The following is a 21,826-nucleotide window of genomic DNA, read 5'->3' as shown; positions in this document are numbered from 1 at the left end:
TTGCATCGTAACTGACACCTCTGCAAGGTAGTTCATTTATAGAGCACATTTTAATGTATTTTGTTCAGTGATTTATGAACTACCAGCAGTATTTTTAAGCTCTATTCTCTGTGTAGGGATTTTACAACTGGATGATGTGCTCCATCTCCCTGCTTTAGTCACAATGCCAGAATGCCAATTCTCAAGATCTTGAGTGAAAAAATCTATCTCTCAAAGTTACAATTCTGGATCTCTCAGAGGTGCCAACATTGGAAAATTATGTAGAGTTAACCCTCTGAGTTTTTTTATCTTTAAAGCAGTCTTCAGATGAGTTTCTATTGAGGTTAAACAGATATTAGAGTTTATTTAGTAAGATGGCAGCAAATTTGCTTATTTCACAGTACTCCGTCACTGTCCGCAGCAGAAACAGCAATAATATAATATATGACCATGACAATGTTATAATATGATCTGATTAAATATTAGTTTCTTGATCAATATATGTTGTTGCTATGCTGTTGTATGTTATTTCAAGATCTTGTTCAGTGTGCCCCTTTTTAACTTTGAGCTCCTACCCCTCCAAAGATCTCTGCACGACTCTGGTTAATTGTAAAATATAGAGCAAAAAAAGCATCACTAATATCATAACCAACAAATCTTGTACATATAAATGCATGTAATGAATCAATACAAAAACTAAAAGTTATTTAAACGTTTTTATGCAAAAATAGGTGGATTAGGAAGTAGCTTAAGGTTTTCTGTGAACTCACCTTTTGTTTTGGACATCTTTCTTTCAGCAGGTGGAGGTGATATAAAGCCGCTGTTGATCCGTTGCTGATGAACATTTTGACTTCCGTCTCTGTTCTTATATAATATCCTGGCCCTGATCCCCTCCCATGTTCCATATGAAGAAAACTTTTGTCCAGAGATCTGTCATCAAGTACAGGAGGTTTTAACCCACAGAAACCTGTTGGTCTCTGTACATTTCAAACAAAAGGTGAATTAAAGGCAGATGTTGGTTTATGATCAGGAGACAAAGTCAACGACACTTTTCTCTCATTTTAGAAGACAATAAATATTTTTTTCTACTAAAAAAAACTTTATTTAACCACAGGAATAAATAAAAAACAAAGCAAGTAGTTACAGTGATGCAGGTTTAGTATCAGCTCACAGGTTTTCCTGCTCTGATCACTGAAGCTGCTTCCAAGAACCTGGAGATAAAACAGTTCCTGAGCTCCATCAGGTGGTTCTTTCAGAACATTAAAGGAAAAAATCTCATTCTGCTCCATATGTGTTGATAATCAAGTTGAAACATTGCACAACTTGTCCTGTACAACGTATTTTTGTACAATGGATTACTTTTTAGTGTTTTTTTAGAGAGATTTTTTTTAAATATTAGGTTATTTACTCTGTGTGTTCTGGCAGGAGAACAAGCAATAAAAATCAGACTTTGTGTGTTTATATTTGTGTTGTTCAAGCGTTATAATAATGTGCAGTGTCCATATTCAGCAACTGAAATAAACACAACAAAACTAGTCATTTTATTAAAATCACATCAGATTTAAAAGTATTTATGTGAAGAAGAAGAAGAAGAAGAAGAAGAAAAAGAAAAAGAAGAAGAAGAAGAAAAAGAAAAAGAAGAAGAAGGAAAAGAAAAGGAAAAAGAAGGAGAAGAAGAAAAAGAAGAAGAAGGAGAAGAAGAAGAAAAAGAAAAAGAAAAAGAAGAAGAAGAAGAAGAAGAAGAAGAAGTCACATGGGTGCAGTTCTCTGGTCAGATCCACTGTTGATACAAATGTTTTTAATCTGATAACCAAACATGCAGAAGTTTTTGGAAAGTGAACCTGAGATCAGCTCTTTTGCTGCAGGACCTTTAAATCATTGACATGAAAACAAAAACAAAAAACAAACAATGCACATTGAAAGATCAAAGTCTGAACTGATAACATTGAAGAAAAACCCAGAGGATGAAACGTATGGAGAACAGATAACCTGACTGCTTCCTGAGGAGCAAACAGGAAAGATCTTATCATTTATATGTCTCAAATGTTTCCATACGTTTGTTTTTGTAATCCAAATGGCCCTAAACTCATTTAAATCCACATATGCATATTGTGATGTTTAAAGTTGGTGGTTTTAGCCTTTTTTCTTACCACAGAAAGTTTTGAAAGGTGTTATATGGAGCTGAAATGATTAAAAGTATTAATTGTGGTGAATCAATTATTGAAATAATCATCAACTATTTTAGCAATCAATTAATCGCTACAAACTCTAAAAAGTCTATTTGCTAAAAGAACATATTCAGAGCAGATATGAAGCCAAAACTATACAAAAACTGTTCACATTTTACATTCAAACTAGAAAAAAAAACCTTGTCCTGTAATTATGTTCTACCCAGAACTCCTCAAGTGGCATTTTTAGCTTCACCTGGCTAAATTATGTAAATAAAATCTCCCAGAAAGCAATTAATTCAAAAGATAATCAACAGATCGGCCCAACACTGCATTAAATCAAGCAGAAAGTGTTACGATCCGTGTTTCTGTGTGTTTATTTTTGAGTTTTTCTGTGTAGTCCTGTTCCCTGTGAGTCTATCTCTGCGTCTTCCCCGTTGATTGTTTCCCAGGTGTGTCTCATTCCCTTAATTACCCCGTGTGTATTTAAACCCACCTGTTGTCTGTGTTCTTCGTCGGGTCCTTGTCTTTGTTTGACTTTGTTGGTCACACGCTGTATTGCTCTCCGGTCGAACTGCTAAGTCCTGGATTGTGTTTTGCTTGCATGTTAGTTCCGTTAATCTGTTGCTACCGGCATTTTAGCTGTGCGCTAGTCTGTCTGCCGTGCTGCCTGTACCTGGACTACTCCGAGCGTTATCTTAATTAAAACCATCTCATTCATCTACATCCTGGGTCCACCTGCGTCTTCCTCACCACCACCAACTACACCGATCATGACAGAAAGGACTGAGCGTTTCACAAAATATTAAATGTTTGTTTTAGCTACAGATGCATCTCGTGAAGTAAAAGATCAAGCAACATTTTTTTATTTATATCTTTTATTGTGCGTTAATGTTGTATAAAATAAGACTTAAGTGGTTAAACAAAAACTTTGCAGAATGAGCCAATTTTTTTCCAATTAATTGAAATAATTGTTAGTTGCAGCCCTAGTGTGATATCAGTAAACTCTTTAATTTACTCTAAAGAAATCTGAAGTTTCTCCAGAGTTTCTGAAGGATTTTCAGAGTTTTTGGATTTTCACTGGACAACATCAGCATCAATTATGTCTTGACAAAGTTATTGGATGCTTCACAATGTTTCTGTAGACACACAGATTCAATAATTCAGGAGAAAATCACACTGCACTCACTTGAAACCTTATGATGTAAAACTAAAGCAGCAGCTGCTGACAAACAGGAAGTTGGTCTTTTATGTTTATGTGAATAAATTAAACTCTATCTGATGTGTGACGAGAGGAACCTTAACAAGTGAAGCAGAGCATAGCGGCAGCAGCTTCTGGTGCGGACAGAAACAGAACAGAACCAGAACAACTGGGATGAAGTGATGAAAACCTGCAGGCATCTCTACAATAAAGACCAGACAGCAGACTGGGAAGGAACATGGAACAGCTGGTGAGCAGGAAACATCCAGGAAAGCTGTAATGATCCACTCATTGTTTGGTTTTTAGTTGGACTCAACAGGGATGTTCAGTCCACTTTAATCAAACTGGAGCTTGTTTCTCTAGAAAGGCCAGTTTGCTTGGAAAGGTGTGAATACAAAGTCTCTAACCAAAAAAGCAAACTCTAGCCCTCCTAAAAACCTTTAAGTCTTGGTGGTGAAGTCTGGTGTCATGTTATGACCACAGTTTTTATTTTAGTTTCTATATATAGTTTGCGTAAAATATATCTGTGATAACAGCAGGGCTGCTGGTGCCCGTCTCCGGCTGTCAATTGGCGAGAGGAAAGGTCAGCAGTTCATCGCAGGGCAACACAGAGACAGACAGGACAAACAACCATGCACACACACACACACACACACACACACACACACATGCAACACCTAGTGAGAATTTATACAGACCAATCAACCTAACAAAAAGTTACATAAATATTTATTTATAAAATTAAATTACATCAGACTCATGTAGCACTTTTCAATCCCCTTACTGGCCATCAAAAATGATTTACAATGACATCAGTCATTCACATTCATGAATTAAAGTATTTATATTAAATAAAAAGCCCTTTTACTGGAACATGTTGCATGAACTGGAATGCTATTATCTGTAACAGACTGGCGACCTGTGCAGGGTGACCCCGCATGGATGGATGGATGGATGGATGGATGGATGGATGGATGGATGGATGGATGGATGGATGGATGGATGGATGGATGGATGGATGGATGGATGGATGGATGGATGGATGGATGGATGGATGGATGGATGGATGGATGGATGGATGGATGGATGGATGGATGGATGGATGGATGGATGGATGGATGGATGGATGGATGGATGGATGGAACTTTGTGTTTCTATACACTACCCACTCAGGCTAGTCACCTATCTCATACGGATGATATGTAAAACTTTCAGGAAGTGAAAAGAAACTGTTCAGTGAAACAGTTTTTGCATATGATGACATCTCTGCTGTTCATCTTAAAGATTCATATCAGCTACAGTGTTTTTGCAGTGTACCAGAAACAAGACAGCGAAGCCTGAGCTGTTACTTATCCCAGTCCTGGGCTGCAGAAAGAAACATGCCCAGTTACAGATCCATCAATCTAGAGTTTTCTAGAATTAAAATGGGCCATGAAACAACAATGCTATGATTATTTTCCTGGTAAGCAATGGACTAATTTTCTCCTTTGGTCATGTGAAAAGAATCAAATTTGGACCTTCAGGGTAGCACAGCTGCCAGATTTGACTAGTATTGTTTGGTACAGAGCTGGTTGTGCTGAAGGTTGTGATGACTCCACCAGAAATTACAGCAGATGCTGATCCACGTCTGACTGACATCGGTGGAGAGGATCTAATCCAACAAGCTGATCCAGCATAAGGAACCTTCTTGACTTCTTGAAATAACTAAAGATGGCTTGATTAGGCAGGCAGAGCCAACCTCTCTCCTCTGGTTTTTGAACTGTGCTAGCGATGGGACAGAGTGGTACAGCTCCATGTTCCTGGTGGTGTGGTCAGACGGAGGACAGAATGTCTTTCAGTTGCTCCTTACAGATTCCTTAGAAGATCCCCAAGCTAAAGAAGCCATGGTACATCAGAATGATGATCGCATACTTCACTCTTTTTGAGTCTTCTCAAGATGGAAAGGAAAAGGTTCTCATCATGACTGAGCTGTTGGGTCAAGCGATAGCAGAGCTCAGTTGCTGTAGTTCATGTAAATTAGTGGTTTTACCATTTTTCGCGCCTCTCCATGACTTTCTGATGAGGGCAGGAGTTTTGAGAGCTTTCTTATACAGGAAGTTTAAGTTGTATGGGCTCTAAAGAGTCTCTGTCACCCACAGGTGAGCATTTTAACAGGATGCAGAGTCCTGTGGTTCACTCTGCGATAAAAGCTCCCAAAGGTTCAGTATACAAAGCTGCATATTTAGATTATCACAAGTGTTCATCTCAAAGCATTGAGGTTCTTCCACAAACTAACAATAAGACTTAAGTGGTAGAAACACTTAAACATGTCAAAGCATCTGGTGACTGTCAAGGTATTGAACTGCAGCTTTACAATAACTTTGCTGATGAGTGGAAGAGAAGAGATTGACCTGTAATTTTGCAAAAATGACAGGAGAAGTAGAAGTTTTGAGCTGGTTCATCCATGGATACAATTTCCAAATGCCTGAAAGCGCTTATTGATCTTTTAAAACAGCTTTGACAGATGCTAATGACAAGAGTCCTGTCCTTATTGGATGCATCTTATCTCTTTGTTCCAGAAATAAAAGGAAAAAGTAGCATGATGCTATCTGAAAGTATCAAGGGATTGTTATTATGGGCATCTCATTTGTTGAAATGACAACATGGGCTGCAGGGCACCTTGCACGTGATTCTATTAGGCAAATTAGCTGGCAGATCAGTTGAAAAGCATTCAGGAGCTGAAAAGGAAACTTGTTGGTGCACCTTTTTTTGATAATTTAGTGCAAGTGGAAAGAAGAGAAGTGGGAAACATCTAAAACATGGAGGACAGTGTGTCCTGCCCTGGTGAAAAATAAGTATACTAAGTATGTTACGTTTTAGTTTACTTAAGCATACATTAAGTCAGACCGTACTTGACTATACATCAAGTTCTCTTAGGATTAGTTAACTTAACGTGTGCTATTTTGGAACAACTAATTTTTATGCTTAGTGTATTTTAATAGTATTTAAATTGTATTAAAGCACAATTTAAAGTGTACTAAGCATACTTCAACATACTTTTTGGAACAATTTAAGTTAGTATATTTTAAGTATATTTCTTTTTATAAAATAAAAACATGCTTGATTAGTATGTTTTGAGTGTACTATTTTTGTGATTGAAATACATTTTAAATATACTTAGAATGTATTTTAAGTATATTGGCATTGAGGCAGAGTATCAGGGACTGAACCAAGTGAGGTAAGGATTGTGATGCGAGTTTAGCTTTTATTCTTCTATGCAATCTGTACCCTGCCTAAAGGGTAGTCTAATCAGTTTCAGTCTGTTTACGTTTGTCTGCCGGCACATAAACATGGTGATGTAAGCTGCAGCATGTGCGTGTAAGCAGATAAAAGACGCTAAAAGAGATAGAGGAAAAGACAGAATCTATAACAAAGGCAACCATCTTAGCTTGTTGTGTCTGTTTGGTATCAGAACCGATCTTTTTCCCTCAGCAGACAGTTTTTTTTGTATGAACTTCATCAAGTTTTCATTATTCAGAAGTTTTTAAGGCTGATGTTCAGCTTTCTGATGCAGACTCTGATAATAGATTGTGGAGGAATGTTTTACAGACGGTCAGATGTCTGTAAAACTGTCAGGAAAAACAACCACCATGATTTTCCTGTGTCTCTGTATCCCTGATGGACTTGTGGCCTTCCACCCAGTGGCTGATGGACAAAGGTGCAAACCTTTGTTTGTCTAAAATGAATGAAGATATAGAATCTGCATAACTTTTAATTTTCTACTTTTAGTTTCAGACAAGACAAACAGCCAAATGTCTTTGAAACACAAAATTTGATTAAACTGGACACCAATAACAGGAAAGCGTGTAAATTAATTTAATTTACCTTTGTAAGGGTCGGTTCTTGTAAATATGGCATATGTTGTCAATTTGAGCATTACAGATATATTTTAATTAAATTGTAAATATGCGTAAAAGTTCCCTTGTCAAATGTGTGACTGAATGGTTAAATAGCACCACCTGCCGACGTCTCCTTGCCACTGCATTTTATTAAAAAAACTACATTTCTGATATGTCAGTTATAAAAACTTAAAAACTGTGTTGAGACTAAACTACAGACAATTTTTATGAAACCTTCCAAAATTTTAAATAAAATCTACTTTCAGAGGATCTTGTGTCTGAAATGTGGAAGAGTTTTCCTGCTGTAATGACTCAACCTTATATTCTGTCTGCAAATGTTTATTAATTTAATATTTTCTTTTATTGTAATAAAATATAGTTTCAATGGCATCTCTGAGCTCTACATTTAATTTACTAGTAAATAAAAATATGATCAATAAATTTTCAGGATTTAAAAATAACTTAAACATTCTAGGTTTTGGTTCAAGTTGTTTTACTGATTTGAATTAGTAAAACAACTAATTGTTTTACTAATTTGAATATTTAATTATTTAACTTGAATAATTAAATATTCAAGTTAGATCCCTTAGAGATGGAGCCGTCTGAAGTTATGTTGTGTAAATTCCTCCAAACTGGGTCATTTGGTCAGTTTTTCACTTGGTCAGTTCATTAAGTGCTTGATTAAACGAGACCCGGTCCTCATTATAGGAATCTTTCTTGGTCCGTGCAGCTTCCTCAGGTGTGACATTAATCACAGCTTATTGTCATATGTGCCAAAGATTTGCTTCATCAAGCAGATTCTAAGTAAAAACAAGAGGACCAGAGTTTCCTCAATCAGTCCTGGTTCTAATAAAGCTTTATTTTTGGTCAAAATTAGTCTTTCCTTCCACTCTTACCATATACCTACTCAGGATGAAAGTTTGCAGCCACATTGTTTTTAACTGATCGACACTGCATAATTGAATTTTGTGAAATTATTCACACTGGACTTCAGAATGTGACTGGATTCATATATTTTAGTAAAATGCCTGCTGAAAATGTGCTGTATAAATAAAATTACCTTACCTTACCCTGTGGCGACTTTATTTGTGGTAATTTTCCTTCATATCAGTAAGTTTAATGAAAATGAACACATTCACTCAATTTTCAGATTTTTTCTTCATGCCCGATGCTCCATATGTTTTGTTGTCGTTTCTTTGGCTTGCAGTGGATATCTTGGTCCGGAGTCCTTTAATAAAGTATTGCTACATTAAACCAGGAAATCTGGATTGTTTTTAGTTTTGTTCCTGAGCATTTGCCTACAAAAAGTCCACTGGATCTGAAATTTTGCTTCCATGTGACTAAAAAATCTAATTTCTCTCATCAAGCAATTTATTAATGAACATTTTATGTTTATTCTAAAACTAAGGTTATTCTACCTTTGTATTAATTTAATGTTACTCAGGTTTTTATGGCTTCTTCATCTAAATCGGCTCTATTCTTCCTCTGAATAAAGGTTTTAGATTTACATTTCTGTAGTTATCACTTACGGAAAAAATAGTTCTCCCCGAAAATCCTACTAACAATGACATTTTACAAATTCAAAAAGAAAAGGAAAAAATTACAGAGATGACAACAATGTATTTAATTATAAAGCATGTGAAAAAGAGCAGGTTCATGTCCTATGATGGAGATCACGCCTATGCTTCACACGCTCTAATATTCAGGCTGTTAATGTTGCAAAACACAACTGAACATGTTACATTAATTATGAAATCAGGGTTTAATAAGATGCAGACCAAACATCAGACACGTCATCATCACTGTATAATGCAGGCCATCTCTTTCACTGCTAGTGCCGCTCCAACCATTGCTCCCACTGATCCTCCGACTGCAGCTCCTACAGCTCCTCCCTCCCTGCCCCCAATAACAGCTCCAGCAGTCGTAGTATTCAAAACCAGTCCAGTAGCAACTCCAGCAATGGCTCCAGTAGCAGCTCCACCAGCAGCCTTCAGAGCAGCACGGACAAATGAGTTGTCACTCTCTGCCTGTCTTCTTGCATCCTGAGGGTTAATGTCTGGATTTTCTAGGAACAGTTGCTCCTCTTCTCGTTCCTTTGCTCTCTGTGCCTCTTCAAACATCTCATTGGAGTAGAAACTTCCTCCACTTTCTTCATTTCGTTGAACCATCCTGTTGATCTTCCTTAGCAGTCTCCTGACCTGAGTAGGATCTTCAACTTTGTTGTTAAAAACATGATATTTATCTTCGAATGTCTGCAAGATGGAGCACTGACTGATGAAGTTTGTTAGAGGCTCGGATGTTTCCAACAGGCTTTCCATTGTCATGTGTTCCTCTCTCAGCTCGTCTCCATGGGTAAACAGCACCATGGTGTATTTGGCTGCTTCTTCTCCAAACATTTTCTGGATTATTTCCAAGGTTTTTCTTTCTTCTTCTGTGAATCTGTTCAGCTGCAGCACAATCAGGAAGACATGAGGACCAGGAGCCACCAGGCTGATGCCTTCAGCGATCTCTTTCACAACCTCTTCATTACTTTTACCCGTCTTAAACAGACCTGGAGTGTCAATAACAGCCAGATTTAAGCCACCACAATCACTGGTTTCCTTCTGACAGGCCTGAGTCACAGAGGAAAGAAAGAGTTTAGACTCAAAAGCTCTCTTCCTTAAAATGGTGTTTCCTGCTGCACTTTTTCCGACTCCAGTTTTCCCGACAAGAACGATCCTGAGCTCTGGCTTCTCAACTGTTGAAGAATTAGAAAACAACAATAAACTGAAAGACTTTTTTGGCCAAATAGAAGAAGAAACTTATAAATTTAATGATGTCAAATACAGAATTATGTTTTTCATGGTTAGATTTATTGATCTGGGGGAAAATTAGGTAGATCACAGAATGAAAGAACCCAAAGAACACAACATATAAACTTTGTCAATTGTCATTTCTCATGCAAATTTGCTTAAATAGCCAACAAATATTCACTAAATAAATGTTTTTATACCTAATTAAATAAATGTTTTTATACCTAATGAAGAACACTGAAACCAGAACATACAGGCACAAAGCTTAGAAGACATTTTATAGTTTAGCTCACACAGTAGCTGATACACCTCATGGATTTTGTGTATAGATTATTTACTATTCTTTAATACACATATCGATACACCACTTGGTCAATTCTCATTTCATTTTACTGCCTCCAACAATTGGAACAACTTAGAAAAAACATTAAAGCTCAGTGCTTATGTGTGTTTTTTTCTGTTTTGATACTTTTTTGCATCCTGGCCAGATTGTTGTTGAAAACGAGACTTTAAGTGGATTAGCAGATTCAATCTTTTCTAACCTTCTGGGAGCCTTAGAGGATTACATCGACAACTGCTTCACTCGGATCTGCACCATGAACACACACAGCACTCCAACTGAAACCTCCAACAGAACCCGCCGTGTGGATAACTCACCCACATTGTCATTCAATCCCAGGCCTCGAGAGGTGAGTGGCATCTTATCGTCAAAAGCTGCCTGAATTCGAAAATAGACGTTCATTGATCGAATTACTGCATAACGAATTTCAGGCTTTGCATGACTGTCTGGAATTCAGTCAACAACAAATAGAACCACCAAACAACGGCCCAAATTTGAAAGATTTAAACATAAACAAATGGCACAGCAACAAGGAAGAGAACTGAGAGGAATGAAATGAATTATGGACTGAATGAACAATTTCCACAGGAAATAAACGATAGAAGGAAAAAACTTTTTCCCATCAGAAAGTTGAAGATGACTGAAGGAAAAAAAGCCGTGATAATAGTGGCAGATTATACCGAGACAAAGACGCCACATCCAGGCTTCTCTAACCTGAACATGCTGTGTTTTTATTTAAATAATGCCATCTTGTTTAATTATGTTTCTGCTTATTTAAAATTTATTAGCATGTTTTTTTTCTCCTTTTTGTTTTTTCCCTTAATATTTACTGACTTTATCACTATAAAATGTAATATCTAAATGTTATTAACTGGAATATTAAGGTTCATGTAAAAAAAGGTGAAAATATTTGAACATTTATCTGATCTACATGCTGATATTTGTCTCCTTCAGGAAACACAGATCACATTGATCTAAAAACAACCCAGTATAACCTAGTATTTTATTCAAAATATAATTCGAGACAAAGACGACTTTGCATTTTGATTGCTAAAAATATACAAGTAACACACCATAAAACTATCGTGGATCCTGAAGGTAATAATTAAAATATCTATGTACAATCAGACACTAACAATAGCCAATGTTTATGGTCCAAACACAGATAGTCCATTATTTTTTCAAAATTTCTTTACAATATTTTCAGAATTTTCAGACTCCCAAATAATAACAGGTGGAAACTTTAATACAGTATTAAATCCATTAAACTTGATAAGAAAACAAGATCTAATTACAGATCAACCCTGAAATAATCAGAAGAAATTAAACAATATATGAGTGAATTTGGCCTTAGTGATGGATGGAGATGATTACATCCAGTCTCCAAAGAATTTACTTTTTTCTCTTCTGTCCGTCTTTCATATTCACAGATCAATATGTTTCTAATAAGCAACTTTCTAATGGGAAACATAACAAAAACTAATATACACTCGATTGTGATCATCCTCCTATATCTATCTCTTTGATTATAGAAAACAATTTCCCAAGTCTTTCAGTAGATGGCGCCTTCATCCATCACTACTGGAAGACCAAGAGTTTGATAAAAATCTGAAACAGGAAGGGGCGCCAATCCTCAAGATAAATGAGTCACCAAATACTGCAGCATCACTGATATGGGAAACAGGGAAAACTGCATTATGAGGCAGAATCATAGCTTATGGAGTCCATAAGAAAAGGAGGAACGAGAAAAACAAACTCAGATAGAGACAGAAATCAAGAATTTAGAGGAAATAAGAATTTCAACAGAACAAACTGAAGAGAAAATACATCAGTAAAGTTATGAACTAAATAGGATTATAAACGAGAGAGCTATTTTTTTACTGTCACTGTACTAATAAATCTAGTAAATATTTGGCCAATCAACTGAAAAAGAACAAAGAAAAAAAAAATTATTTCTGTTATTAAAGATTCAGCAGGGAAACCGACCCAGTCGCTAGAAGAAATAAATGTTTTTCTAGATTTTTATACCAAATTGTATTCTGAGGAAAATAATCCTTCCCAAGAAAAAATTAACTCTTTTTTTAAACAATCTACCACATTTGACAGATGACCAAGAAATTTTTTAAACAATATCAATCAGATGAACAAATTGGTCTGCTTGCAGCTCCATGAACAGAAACATTAATCAATGCAAAAAACACCTTTTGCCAAACAGTAAAGCACCAGGACCGAACGGTTTTCCAGCTGAATTCTATAATTTTTTTGGATATGCTTAATCCAGCATATCTCAAATTAATACAAGAAATAAAAGAAACTGGTTTTATTCCTCAAAATTTAAATACAGCTGCTATTACAGTTCTTAAACCTGGCAAAGATGCTATGGTCACCTGTAGCTATGGACAGCTCTCATTAATAAATACAGATATGAAAATGATCATTAATCAGAATTGAAAAAGTCATCTCATCATTAATTCATCCAGATCAAACTGGTTTCATTAAAAATAGACACTCCTCATATAATATAGGGAGATTGTTGAACTTAATGGCTTTAACAAATAAGACCCAGCCATTGTAACTTTGGATACTGAAAAAGCGTTTGATAAAGTGAAATGGTTATTTTTGCTTTCAATATTATATTTATATTTAATCATGTATTTTTCTGTAATAAAACAAAGTTTTAATCACATCTCTAAGATCTACATTTAATTAACTAGTAAATTAAAATATGATCAATAATTTTTCAGGATTTTAAATTAAAAACATTTTAACGTTAGGTTTTAGTCTAAATAAAGAAAGCCTTAATTGTTGAAAAACAAATATCTGACTAGTTGTTTTATTATTTTAAGAATTAAATGCAGCTTTTTCAAATTCGACCCTCCTTCATGGAGATGAAGTCGTCTGAAGTTATGTTATGTAAATTTAGACCACTTATGTTTAGATGAGAAACTGTTTAGTTTCTTATTGTATTTTCTTTAAGCCCTGATCTCCTTGGTCAGTTTGCTTGATGTAACAAGACCCAGTCCCTGCTGCAATAAACCAGAAAGAATCAAACCAGTTGATTTAAATCAGTTGTTTTATTATTTTTAAACCCAGCCAATTACAACAAATGTTTGGATTGTAATGGATAATTGATCATTTTATTCACACTGACATTTTCCATGAAACTTTCTTCCTCCGGTAATTTTTTTACTTCATCTCTTCTTTTCTCAACCGACTACAGATGTTGCTCAATATCCAACAGCACAGAAAGCCAACTCCAAGTTTCAGTCTCCAGTCTGACCACCATGACTGAGCCCACCTACAGAAAGTGATCAGAGAAATCTGCCTCTGATAAAAGCGACGTCCTCCGTCTGAGAGTGAATCTATTTTATCCAGCAGATCCTGGACCTGCTTCCTGTCTTCCATCTGCTTGTTGTTGAACACATGATACCTCCCACTGCAGCTCTGCACTATTTTCTGCAAGTTTTCATCTTCTTGTACAAACTGATGAACATTAATGCCTGTTTGTTCCAGTCGGTCCGTGTGGGTGAACAGGATCATGGTGAACTTGGAAACCTCTGGACCCAGAATCTCCTGCAGCATCTCCAGTCCTGGCTCTTCCTGTTCAGTGAATCTTCCCAGCTTGATGGTGAGCAGAAAAACATGAGGACCAGGAGAGCTCAGCTCCACAGCTCTCTGGATCTCAGCTTTCACTTCTTCTGGGGGAAGAACAGAGCTGGAGAGTCCAGGGGTGTCGACCACTGAGACTCTACGAGAGAAAACTTCATTTTCTGCCTTCTTACTGCTTCGAGTCAGCAGCTTGAGACCGTCTTCAGAGTTAAACTCCTTATTTCTCAGGATGGTGTTTCCTGCTGAGCTCTTCCCGACTCGTTCTTGACCCACCAGCACCAATCTGAGGTCTGAAAACAACACAGCAGTTCAGGAGATAGCAGAGCAACATTTACATCACACATACTCCCACTATCTATTGCCAAGAAAGATTAATTTTAAAATATTTTTTTCATTATTGCAATAAACACAACTATATGTTGTGATAAAATGTAACATATCCTCCATTCCTGCCCATATATAGAGCACTGACTGATGTGTAACTGAAACAGTTGGTTCCAAAAGAAAACTCAACTTTCCAGACATTATTTGGGCAAGAGAAACTTTTGTCATTGTGTTTTTGATATAAACTTACTTACATAAAGTTAGTTGTCCATTGCTAAATTTTAAAAGTGCAGTTCATTTCACAGTTTTGAAGCTGCTATTTGGGGACATTTTTTCTGCCATGATTCAAGAGAACACATTTTTAGTCTGAAAACAGAACTTCATATCTTTCTTCTCAAAACTTGTAATGATTGTACTCATAACTTCTTCTTGCCCTCACACTCTGCTCGCTTTTGGAAAGACCTTTTGGCACAGTCACCCGGCAACCTCTCAGCCAATAGAATGAAAGTGTTGTACTGGGTGCGTTTGTTTCTTTCTAGCTGGTGTCTGTGTGGCTACTATTAATTGTATCAATCTGCGCCACCCACTGGACTTAGGGAGAAACAATGGCGACAGCTTTCTGCTCCTCAGTATGCAAGGAGTAAATTGGACCTTTGAACACTTTTAAAATGTGTTTGCTTTCAAAAGTATAATTAATTTATTCATTAATTCAGTTACTTATTTGAGCAATAAATCTTTGATTTTTCATGGATGTCACTTAAAGCCTCCAAATAGAAAACTACAAAAATAACTGTGCAACTTCTTGAGTTTAAATCCACCTATAAAAATGAAACATTTTTTAACAAAATAACTTGTGTTGTGAGTCATTATGACATTATAGATTTCCATTTTATAATAATGTATAAATCATGAATTTTTCTTACCAGCTGAACCATGGCTGGTCATTTCCATTGTCCTCTTGCAGGCAGTTGATCTGGGATGAACTGTGGCTGTTGATTTCTTGGTAGTGAAACTTTTGCTTTTTAATTCCTGCTGTTTTGTAGTCTGGTTCCAGTCTCCTCCCCTTGAATCTGTCTGCCAGTCACTGTCAGAACCATGCAGCTTTGAAGAACATCCTCCTGATGGAAATAATAACTAAACATTTCAACAAACACCTGCATCAAATAATGGCTCAATAGAGGCCTAAAAAGAACATTCACATGGTTGTTACTATAGCTACCTTGTTTACATTTTAAACAAATGGAATGAAAGACAGTGAATCCAGATCTGACCTTTCTTTTTCTTAATGCAAAGATAGCACAGAATTAAAGGTTAGACCTTATCACAGTGGTGCCATGATGACACAGTCCTGAGGATCTGGGCCATCTTGATTGTCAGGGGTTTCTCCTATCTTCAGCTGTCCACAGGTTGCTACACAGTGCTTCTTTAAGGCTGCTGAGGAGTGGACAACAAGTGAAGTGCAATAACGTATCAGTGCATTCCAGAATGCAGAGCCAATAGCCACGAGTCCTCCACATCAATTAGATTTATGCCCAGCCATGTGCAAGCTGCAGTGGCTCAGGGGAAACTCCAAATACAGCCAGGACAGGTGAACACCAACACACAGTGATGCATCTCACAATATCCTGTCTTCATGCACGCCGGCCCATAAATGACCACTGCTGCCCCCCGGGATGGCAGGCTGTCAGCAGCAGTTCCAGTAGCCAGTGACACTGTTACACAGCTTACTGTCTCACTTGTCCCACTGCACTCAGTGCCAACTATAGCCTCAGCCTCACATTGCAGTTCAGCCAATTGGGAAACTCTCCATCAGTGGTTTCATCAGTCTGTGGATTTGGAAGGTGTGCACTGTCTAATGTATCTGCTTGACTGTTTAGTTACTTGCTATAACACAAGTCCATTGGGTTTAGTCCATCATGCACCATCTTGCAGAACCTTGATCGCTCTCCGAGGTTCTGCAAAGTTTGTGGTGACCCTGGTCACTCAACCCTTTCTTACTGAAGTAGAAATGGTCTCTGTTTACCTTCTCTCCCGGACAGTGGGAAAAAACTGTCCAAAACTTAGTCAAAGGCCAGCACAAGACCAGACCAGGAGACCGTTAACCAGAGTTGATCTTCAGGAAACTACGATACTCACATTCAGAGAGGTGAAGTGTGGGTGACAAAAAAAACCCCCTCATGGATGAGCCAGATCTCAAGCTTCTGTATGTTAGCACTTTCCAGAGCACCAGAGAGATACCAAGTTGTGGTCCAATGGCCAGCAGAAGTCCCAGTCTTTATTTCCAACACCAAATCTAGGGGTTGAGATGAAGGGTAATGCTGTGGTCATTTATGTTGAGTCTTTGCTAAAAAAAAAAATAAAGCTAAAAACACAGATCACAGGAGTTGGGCTCCATTCTCCTTCAATTACGTCATGCATGTTGCACGTACTTTCTTTAAAGAGAGCGTTTTGGTTGATTCAACACTTTAAAACACGTGCTAGCTAATTGGAGATCAATTAGCTTTACTTGACAAAGTGACTTTTTTAACCTGACTCTCTCCGTCTATGGAATGAAGTGCATTGTGCCAGTCCTGGTTGTCCGTGGTCAAAGTGATGATCCCATCATTGGTTCAAATGTCCTGAATTTCCTAGATAATGATAATTATCCAGGCTGGATAATTATTGCATCCATATCTCAGATGGATGCAGGTATTGTCCCCCCATTTACGAACATTTCCTTGACATGAAACATTGATCAACATTCTGATGTGTATTGATGATTTTAGCTGCATTTTACAAAATGCAATGTTTGCTACTGGTTTCTCAATTGCTGGCTGTATGATGTTTTTATGATCTAAAGCACTTGAAACTTCCTTGTTGCTGAAATGTTCTACACAAATAAACTTGATTGACTTGACTGTGACATGAAAAACCTTCATTGTTTAATTGTGTTACCATAGTAATAATTTGCTTCAAGATTAATCTTTGTGTTTGTGTTTTGTTTGTTCTGGACTGCGTCATTGTCAGCAAGTAAATACCAGTAATCCTTAATTGCTTTCAAGCTCAGTCAGTTAAACTCCCTCTTCCAGATTCCAGCTAATAAATCTGCACTGACACAATGTTAGTGATGGTGAGGATCTTAACAAGAAGGTTGGCATCTAAATCAAGTTTTGCACAGCCGTAAAAGCCTTTAGTACTTACTGTCCTCTGGATAAAATGTCATAACAAATAAATGTAGCAAGTGTTCCTTTCTGAAGGTTGATGTAAGAATCTTGTGTTCATTTTCTGTTTAATAATGTCAGGTGTGTCCATTTAAAAATAAACCAGTTCAGGCTCTGGTCGACACCGGGAATATCAGCAGTATTATACAAAGACTTCCTTCAGTAGAAATAAAAAATCATATTCTAGAGAGGAATACCAAAACCAACCCAGATTCGACCCAGGCCAGGTTATTCTACTAATAACAAAAAGCAACGACCAGCTCAGTATTATACAAAGACTTCAGTAGAAATGAAGATTATTCAACGCCTAGAGGTGAAGTTTGAGATAAAAGTTGCTTGTGGAAATAAAACAACTCTTCCTCAAATCAACAGAGAGTTCACATGCAACTCACCCTGGAAGACCCTGGAGCTAAGCTGAAAAAAAAAACCCTCTCTTTGATGAGATGTCTAACGTTGATTCACCTAGACCAGGGGTGTCAAACTCAATTTCACCGAGGGCCACTTCAGCATATTGGCCCCCCCTCAACGGGCCACATTGACGGTACAAATCAGGAGTGCATCCCTGCTAAAACACCCCAGACAAAAGGTTGACTTCCCTCATTCAGTTCTGTAGAGGCTTATAATGAGTCAGTGGTCCAGGTGTGTTAGAGAAGGAATGCATCTAAAGCTGCAGATGGTCTGGAAAACTAGACTTGGGCCCCCCTAGCATAAATGTATAAAAATACAATGCTACAAATAAATTAAACACCTCATATTGTTAAATAACTGATTTTATGTATTGAAGTTTTAAATATTACATTTGAGTTTCCATGGATGTAAAATTACTGCTCAGTTTAAAAATTACAATATTTAAATCAGTGTTTAAAGGTAAGCAAACAAATAATAAAAAGTCACATGGGCAGACATTATAGACTTTACGCAAAGATTTAGTCTCAGAGGCAACTGAAATCAATTAATTAATTTAAAAAAATCCTTTCTGAATATCATCTCATGGTCTCTGTGTCATGAGTTGCGGTTGGTGGTGGTGAGGAGAGACGCCGAGACCCAGGTTATGGTGATGATGATGATATTTAATGATGAAGCTCACAGTCCAAAACAGGCAGCACGGCAGAAAGACAGGCACACAGCCAAATACCGGTAGCAACTGATACACAGGACAAAAACGAGAGCTAACGCTATCCAGGACTTCACAGTTCTACTGGAGCGGAAACAAGACGTGACTTAGACATAGACAACTTAGACACAGATTAACGACAAGGATCCGACGAAGAACACAGACACAGGTGGGTTTAAATACACATGGAGGGTAATCAGGTAAGTAGACACACCTGGGGAGCAATCAACGGGGAGGACAGGACAGAGACTCACAGGAACACAGGACTGAACACAGAGAACTCAAAAATAAACATACGGAAACACGGAACATGACACTCTGAACTAAATGCCTCTTTCTGACCAGGAGCTGACGGCGTGTTGAAGAGTTATGGACCGGACGCTTTGGAGCGTCTGGTTAGGAAGCGCATTACAAACCTTTGGTTGAAATGGCGCGTTAAATTCAAGTCTCCATTACAGACCAGAGAAAACTAAAGAGAATGCAACGTTGTGTTAATCCATTTGAGGAGCCGGCAGTTTATCTGGAGGAAATAAATGACTATGCAAAAGTTAATTAGACTGTAACATGCGCAGTCCGCTGCTCAACCACTGCGGACGAGGCTCCGCCGCTGCGAAGACTTAGAAACCACTGGGAGTAACTCATCCAGCGGATTTAACAAATGGAGACTTCTGGGTTCACGTTACCCAGGAGAGCGGCGCTCTGGAGGAGCTGCAGACGTAACATCTGTCCGTTTCGGAGAAGCGAAACCACGCAAAATAAATAAATAAAATAAAATAAAAAATAAAAAATTCCTGGTAAAAGCGCACACCGGACCGCACAGGGTAAAACACTCACAGAGTTCAGTTGATCTGTTTGGACCAGATCCAACTGACTGATGAATTAGCGCAGATTTTTCTGCAGATGGGAACCAGGAGGAAGTGCGTTCAGACCCCAGCGGGTGAAGTGCTGCTAATTTAAGTGAAGTCACTTAATTTAATTTATTAAAAGTTATTGGGGCCTCAGTCAGTGGTTTTTGTCACTACGAGAAAAATGTAGATACATTTATCTGCTTAATTTGTGATGGGATCTGGATTCACGGTGAATATTAACTAAACCGCATAAAATGCGACTAAATAGCCGATGTTAATATGATTGTAATTTCACGGGTAAAAATAGTACAGGACCGATTTTTTTATGTTGTCGGTCAAGATAACGTCTAGCGCCACCTGCCGCCCTGACACCAACTCACACACATCTTCATTCACAGTCTTACTTGTAAATCGATGTTTCTTTTCTTGGACGTTTTGATGTTAGCTTGTCGATGTCTCAGTTTTATTCGCTGGGAAAATCAATAAGCAGCTTGAGGTGACTCTGCTGCTCTCTAGTGGCGAGAAGCCGTAATGTTGGCTGGTAACAATTGGAATGCATTATGGGAGATGTAGTTTATAGTCAATTCGTGCTCAAAACCTATTTTAAGTCAATCATCGGCCTATAAAACGCTGGGGGCGGGGGGGGGGGCACATAAAATGACATGGCGGGCCACATGTGGCCCGTGGGCCTTGAGTTTGACACATGTGACCTAGACGAATCAGCGTGACCGGCTGTGAGCCAAAATGCACAAACAATTTCAACACCTGATGTTAAAACTCCAAAACAACTCCATTGACCCCGCTTCCAAAGACAAAGCAACATGCCCAGGCCTCAAAACATTCTGACTGACACATTCTGTGGGAATCATACCTGTCAAGTTTGAGATTTGAGAATACGGGAATTGTGTGGGGGAATGCATAATACAGGATATTTACTGACAGGTTTGGGAATCCCACTGAAAAACAGACTGGCTGCACTTCAGGAACTGCCAAGGGAAACCTGACCTTCAACAACGGCTATGAGGCAAGACCAGCACATCTACCCCCAAAATTAACACTAAGAAAACGAAAGATATGTCGAAAGTGCTTATCATCGGAGATGAGGCATTAAATGGAATCAATCATTCTGTTCCTGGTCACATCTTTCTCATCATCCTCCTCCTCCAGACGGTCAGTCCTCCCCTGGACAGATGTTAAAACTGAATGCAGTTTTTTTTTCTGTTCAAATTGTCAACCCTCCATGGTGGCAGGCGTGTTGCTGCCAGCCACTTCATATTTTGACCCACATTTGGCCAGTGGTGGGAGGTGATTTCCACCCCTGACAGCAGGCACGTGCAGAGGGGGGGTGTGGGTGCTTGAGCACCTGCCCCTTTTGCTCCTTGCCCCCAAGTGTCCTTTTGGTCAAAAAATTTTTTTTTTGGTATTATTATTTCCTAAGCCCTCTTCTGACACATAACGTACTAAAAGGATTTGTTTTTTGTTGGGGTTTTTTTGTACAACATAATAAGCCGGTCACCTTGTTACCTTTGACCTTTTGCCCGTGACGCATGACGCAATTGCCTCTCGCACAGTGAGATAAGGCGGCTGACTACGGAGCTGAACGTAGCGAACGTTCCAGATTACAGATCAGTTTTTGGTGAAATATATATATAAAAAAACGTTTTTGGTGAATAAAGTGGAGTAGACTTGCTACTTGTCAGATGACGGAAAACGTTGAAGTATCGTTTCTGCTTCAGCACGGAGTCGCGGTTTAAGCAGAGAGGTAATGAAACACAACAGACACTGACAGGCCTCTGCGTCTGGCTTACTCTGAAGAACTACTGAGTGGGAGGAAACAGACAGGTGAGGAAAAACTGTTCTCATCTATCGATTCAGTATTTTTATCATCTCCATAGTGGATATATGTCTTCTAATTTCCTTTGCTGCATAATTTACATTTCATTTGTTCTAATGTTAGGTAAGTGTATCTTGAAGGAGAATAGCACTTAAATAAAAGTCCAACAAGGATATTCATTTAGAATTAAAAATAACTCACCCTGAATTACCAAGATAGATATAATGTATGTAATAAAAGTGTCATTAATGAAGGGGATAAAACTCAGTCCAGACTTTAAGTTTAGGGTCTGGTTTGCAGAGTATGAATTAATCCCCACCCCCAATTATTCAATGAAAAAAAAAAAAACTAACCTGAGTTAAGTAAAATAAAATTGTAATCAAAACCTTTGGAATTGTAATGATTCCTTTTTTAAAAACAAAAAGTTTAGTTTAAAAAACTTTTTAAAATAGTGAGATTTGTTGAGAAACAGTGACATTCAGTTCGGATGAAGGCGACCTGGACGTTAGGTCGCATTTGAATGGGATACGTATCGGATA

The 21,826-nt window shown here is 37.9% G+C and overlaps 2 protein-coding genes across 2 annotated transcripts; both read right to left on the bottom strand.

Annotated features, from left to right (window-relative positions):
• Positions 1-8,913: 8,913 nt before the first annotated feature.
• LOC106905971 (GTPase IMAP family member 9-like) lies at positions 8,914-10,760 on the bottom strand. The gene is made up of 2 exons (XM_088006712.1): positions 10,680-10,760; positions 8,914-10,000 (listed from the first exon to the last, which is right to left on the bottom strand). The coding sequence occupies exons 1-2, from the start codon at positions 10,758-10,760 to the stop codon at positions 9,026-9,028; spliced, it is 1,056 nt and encodes a 351-aa protein (XP_087862838.1). The 3' UTR covers positions 8,914-9,025.
• A 2,653-nt stretch (positions 10,761-13,413) lies between these two features.
• LOC106905972 (GTPase IMAP family member 2-like) lies at positions 13,414-16,721 on the bottom strand. Its single transcript, XM_014971034.2, has 2 exons — positions 15,215-16,721; positions 13,414-14,257 (listed from the first exon to the last, which is right to left on the bottom strand). Exons 1-2 carry the CDS (start codon positions 15,240-15,242, stop codon positions 13,545-13,547), a joined length of 741 nt encoding a protein of 246 aa, XP_014826520.2. The 5' UTR covers positions 15,243-16,721; the 3' UTR covers positions 13,414-13,544.
• Between the last annotated feature and the right edge of the window lie 5,105 nt (positions 16,722-21,826).

This window comes from Poecilia mexicana, unplaced genomic scaffold, assembly GCF_051168715.1.
Source record: "Poecilia mexicana isolate PSO_F unplaced genomic scaffold, ASM5116871v1 scaffold_6, whole genome shotgun sequence".
Taxonomy (NCBI): domain Eukaryota; kingdom Metazoa; phylum Chordata; class Actinopteri; order Cyprinodontiformes; family Poeciliidae; genus Poecilia; species Poecilia mexicana.
The sequence above is the reverse complement of the archived record's forward strand: the minus strand, read 5'-3'. Positions and strand labels throughout refer to the sequence as shown.

What these genes read in the sequence shown, in the direction of transcription:
- LOC106905971 (XM_088006712.1), bottom strand. Translation starts at nt 10,760, where the DNA reads ATGAACGTCTATTTTCGAATTCAGGCAGCTTTTGACGATAAGATGCCA. An exon ending in GCCTGGGATTGAATGACAAT is followed by an intron (nt 10,001 to 10,679) that starts GTGGGTGAGTTA and finishes TGGCCAAAAAAG; the next exon opens with TCTTTCAGTTTATTGTTGTT.
- LOC106905972 (XM_014971034.2), bottom strand. Translation starts at nt 15,242, where the DNA reads ATGGAAATGACCAGCCATGGTTCAGCTG. An exon ending in GACCAGCCATGGTTCAGCTG is followed by an intron (nt 14,258 to 15,214) that starts GTAAGAAAAATT and finishes TGTTGTTTTCAG; the next exon opens with ACCTCAGATTGGTGCTGGTG.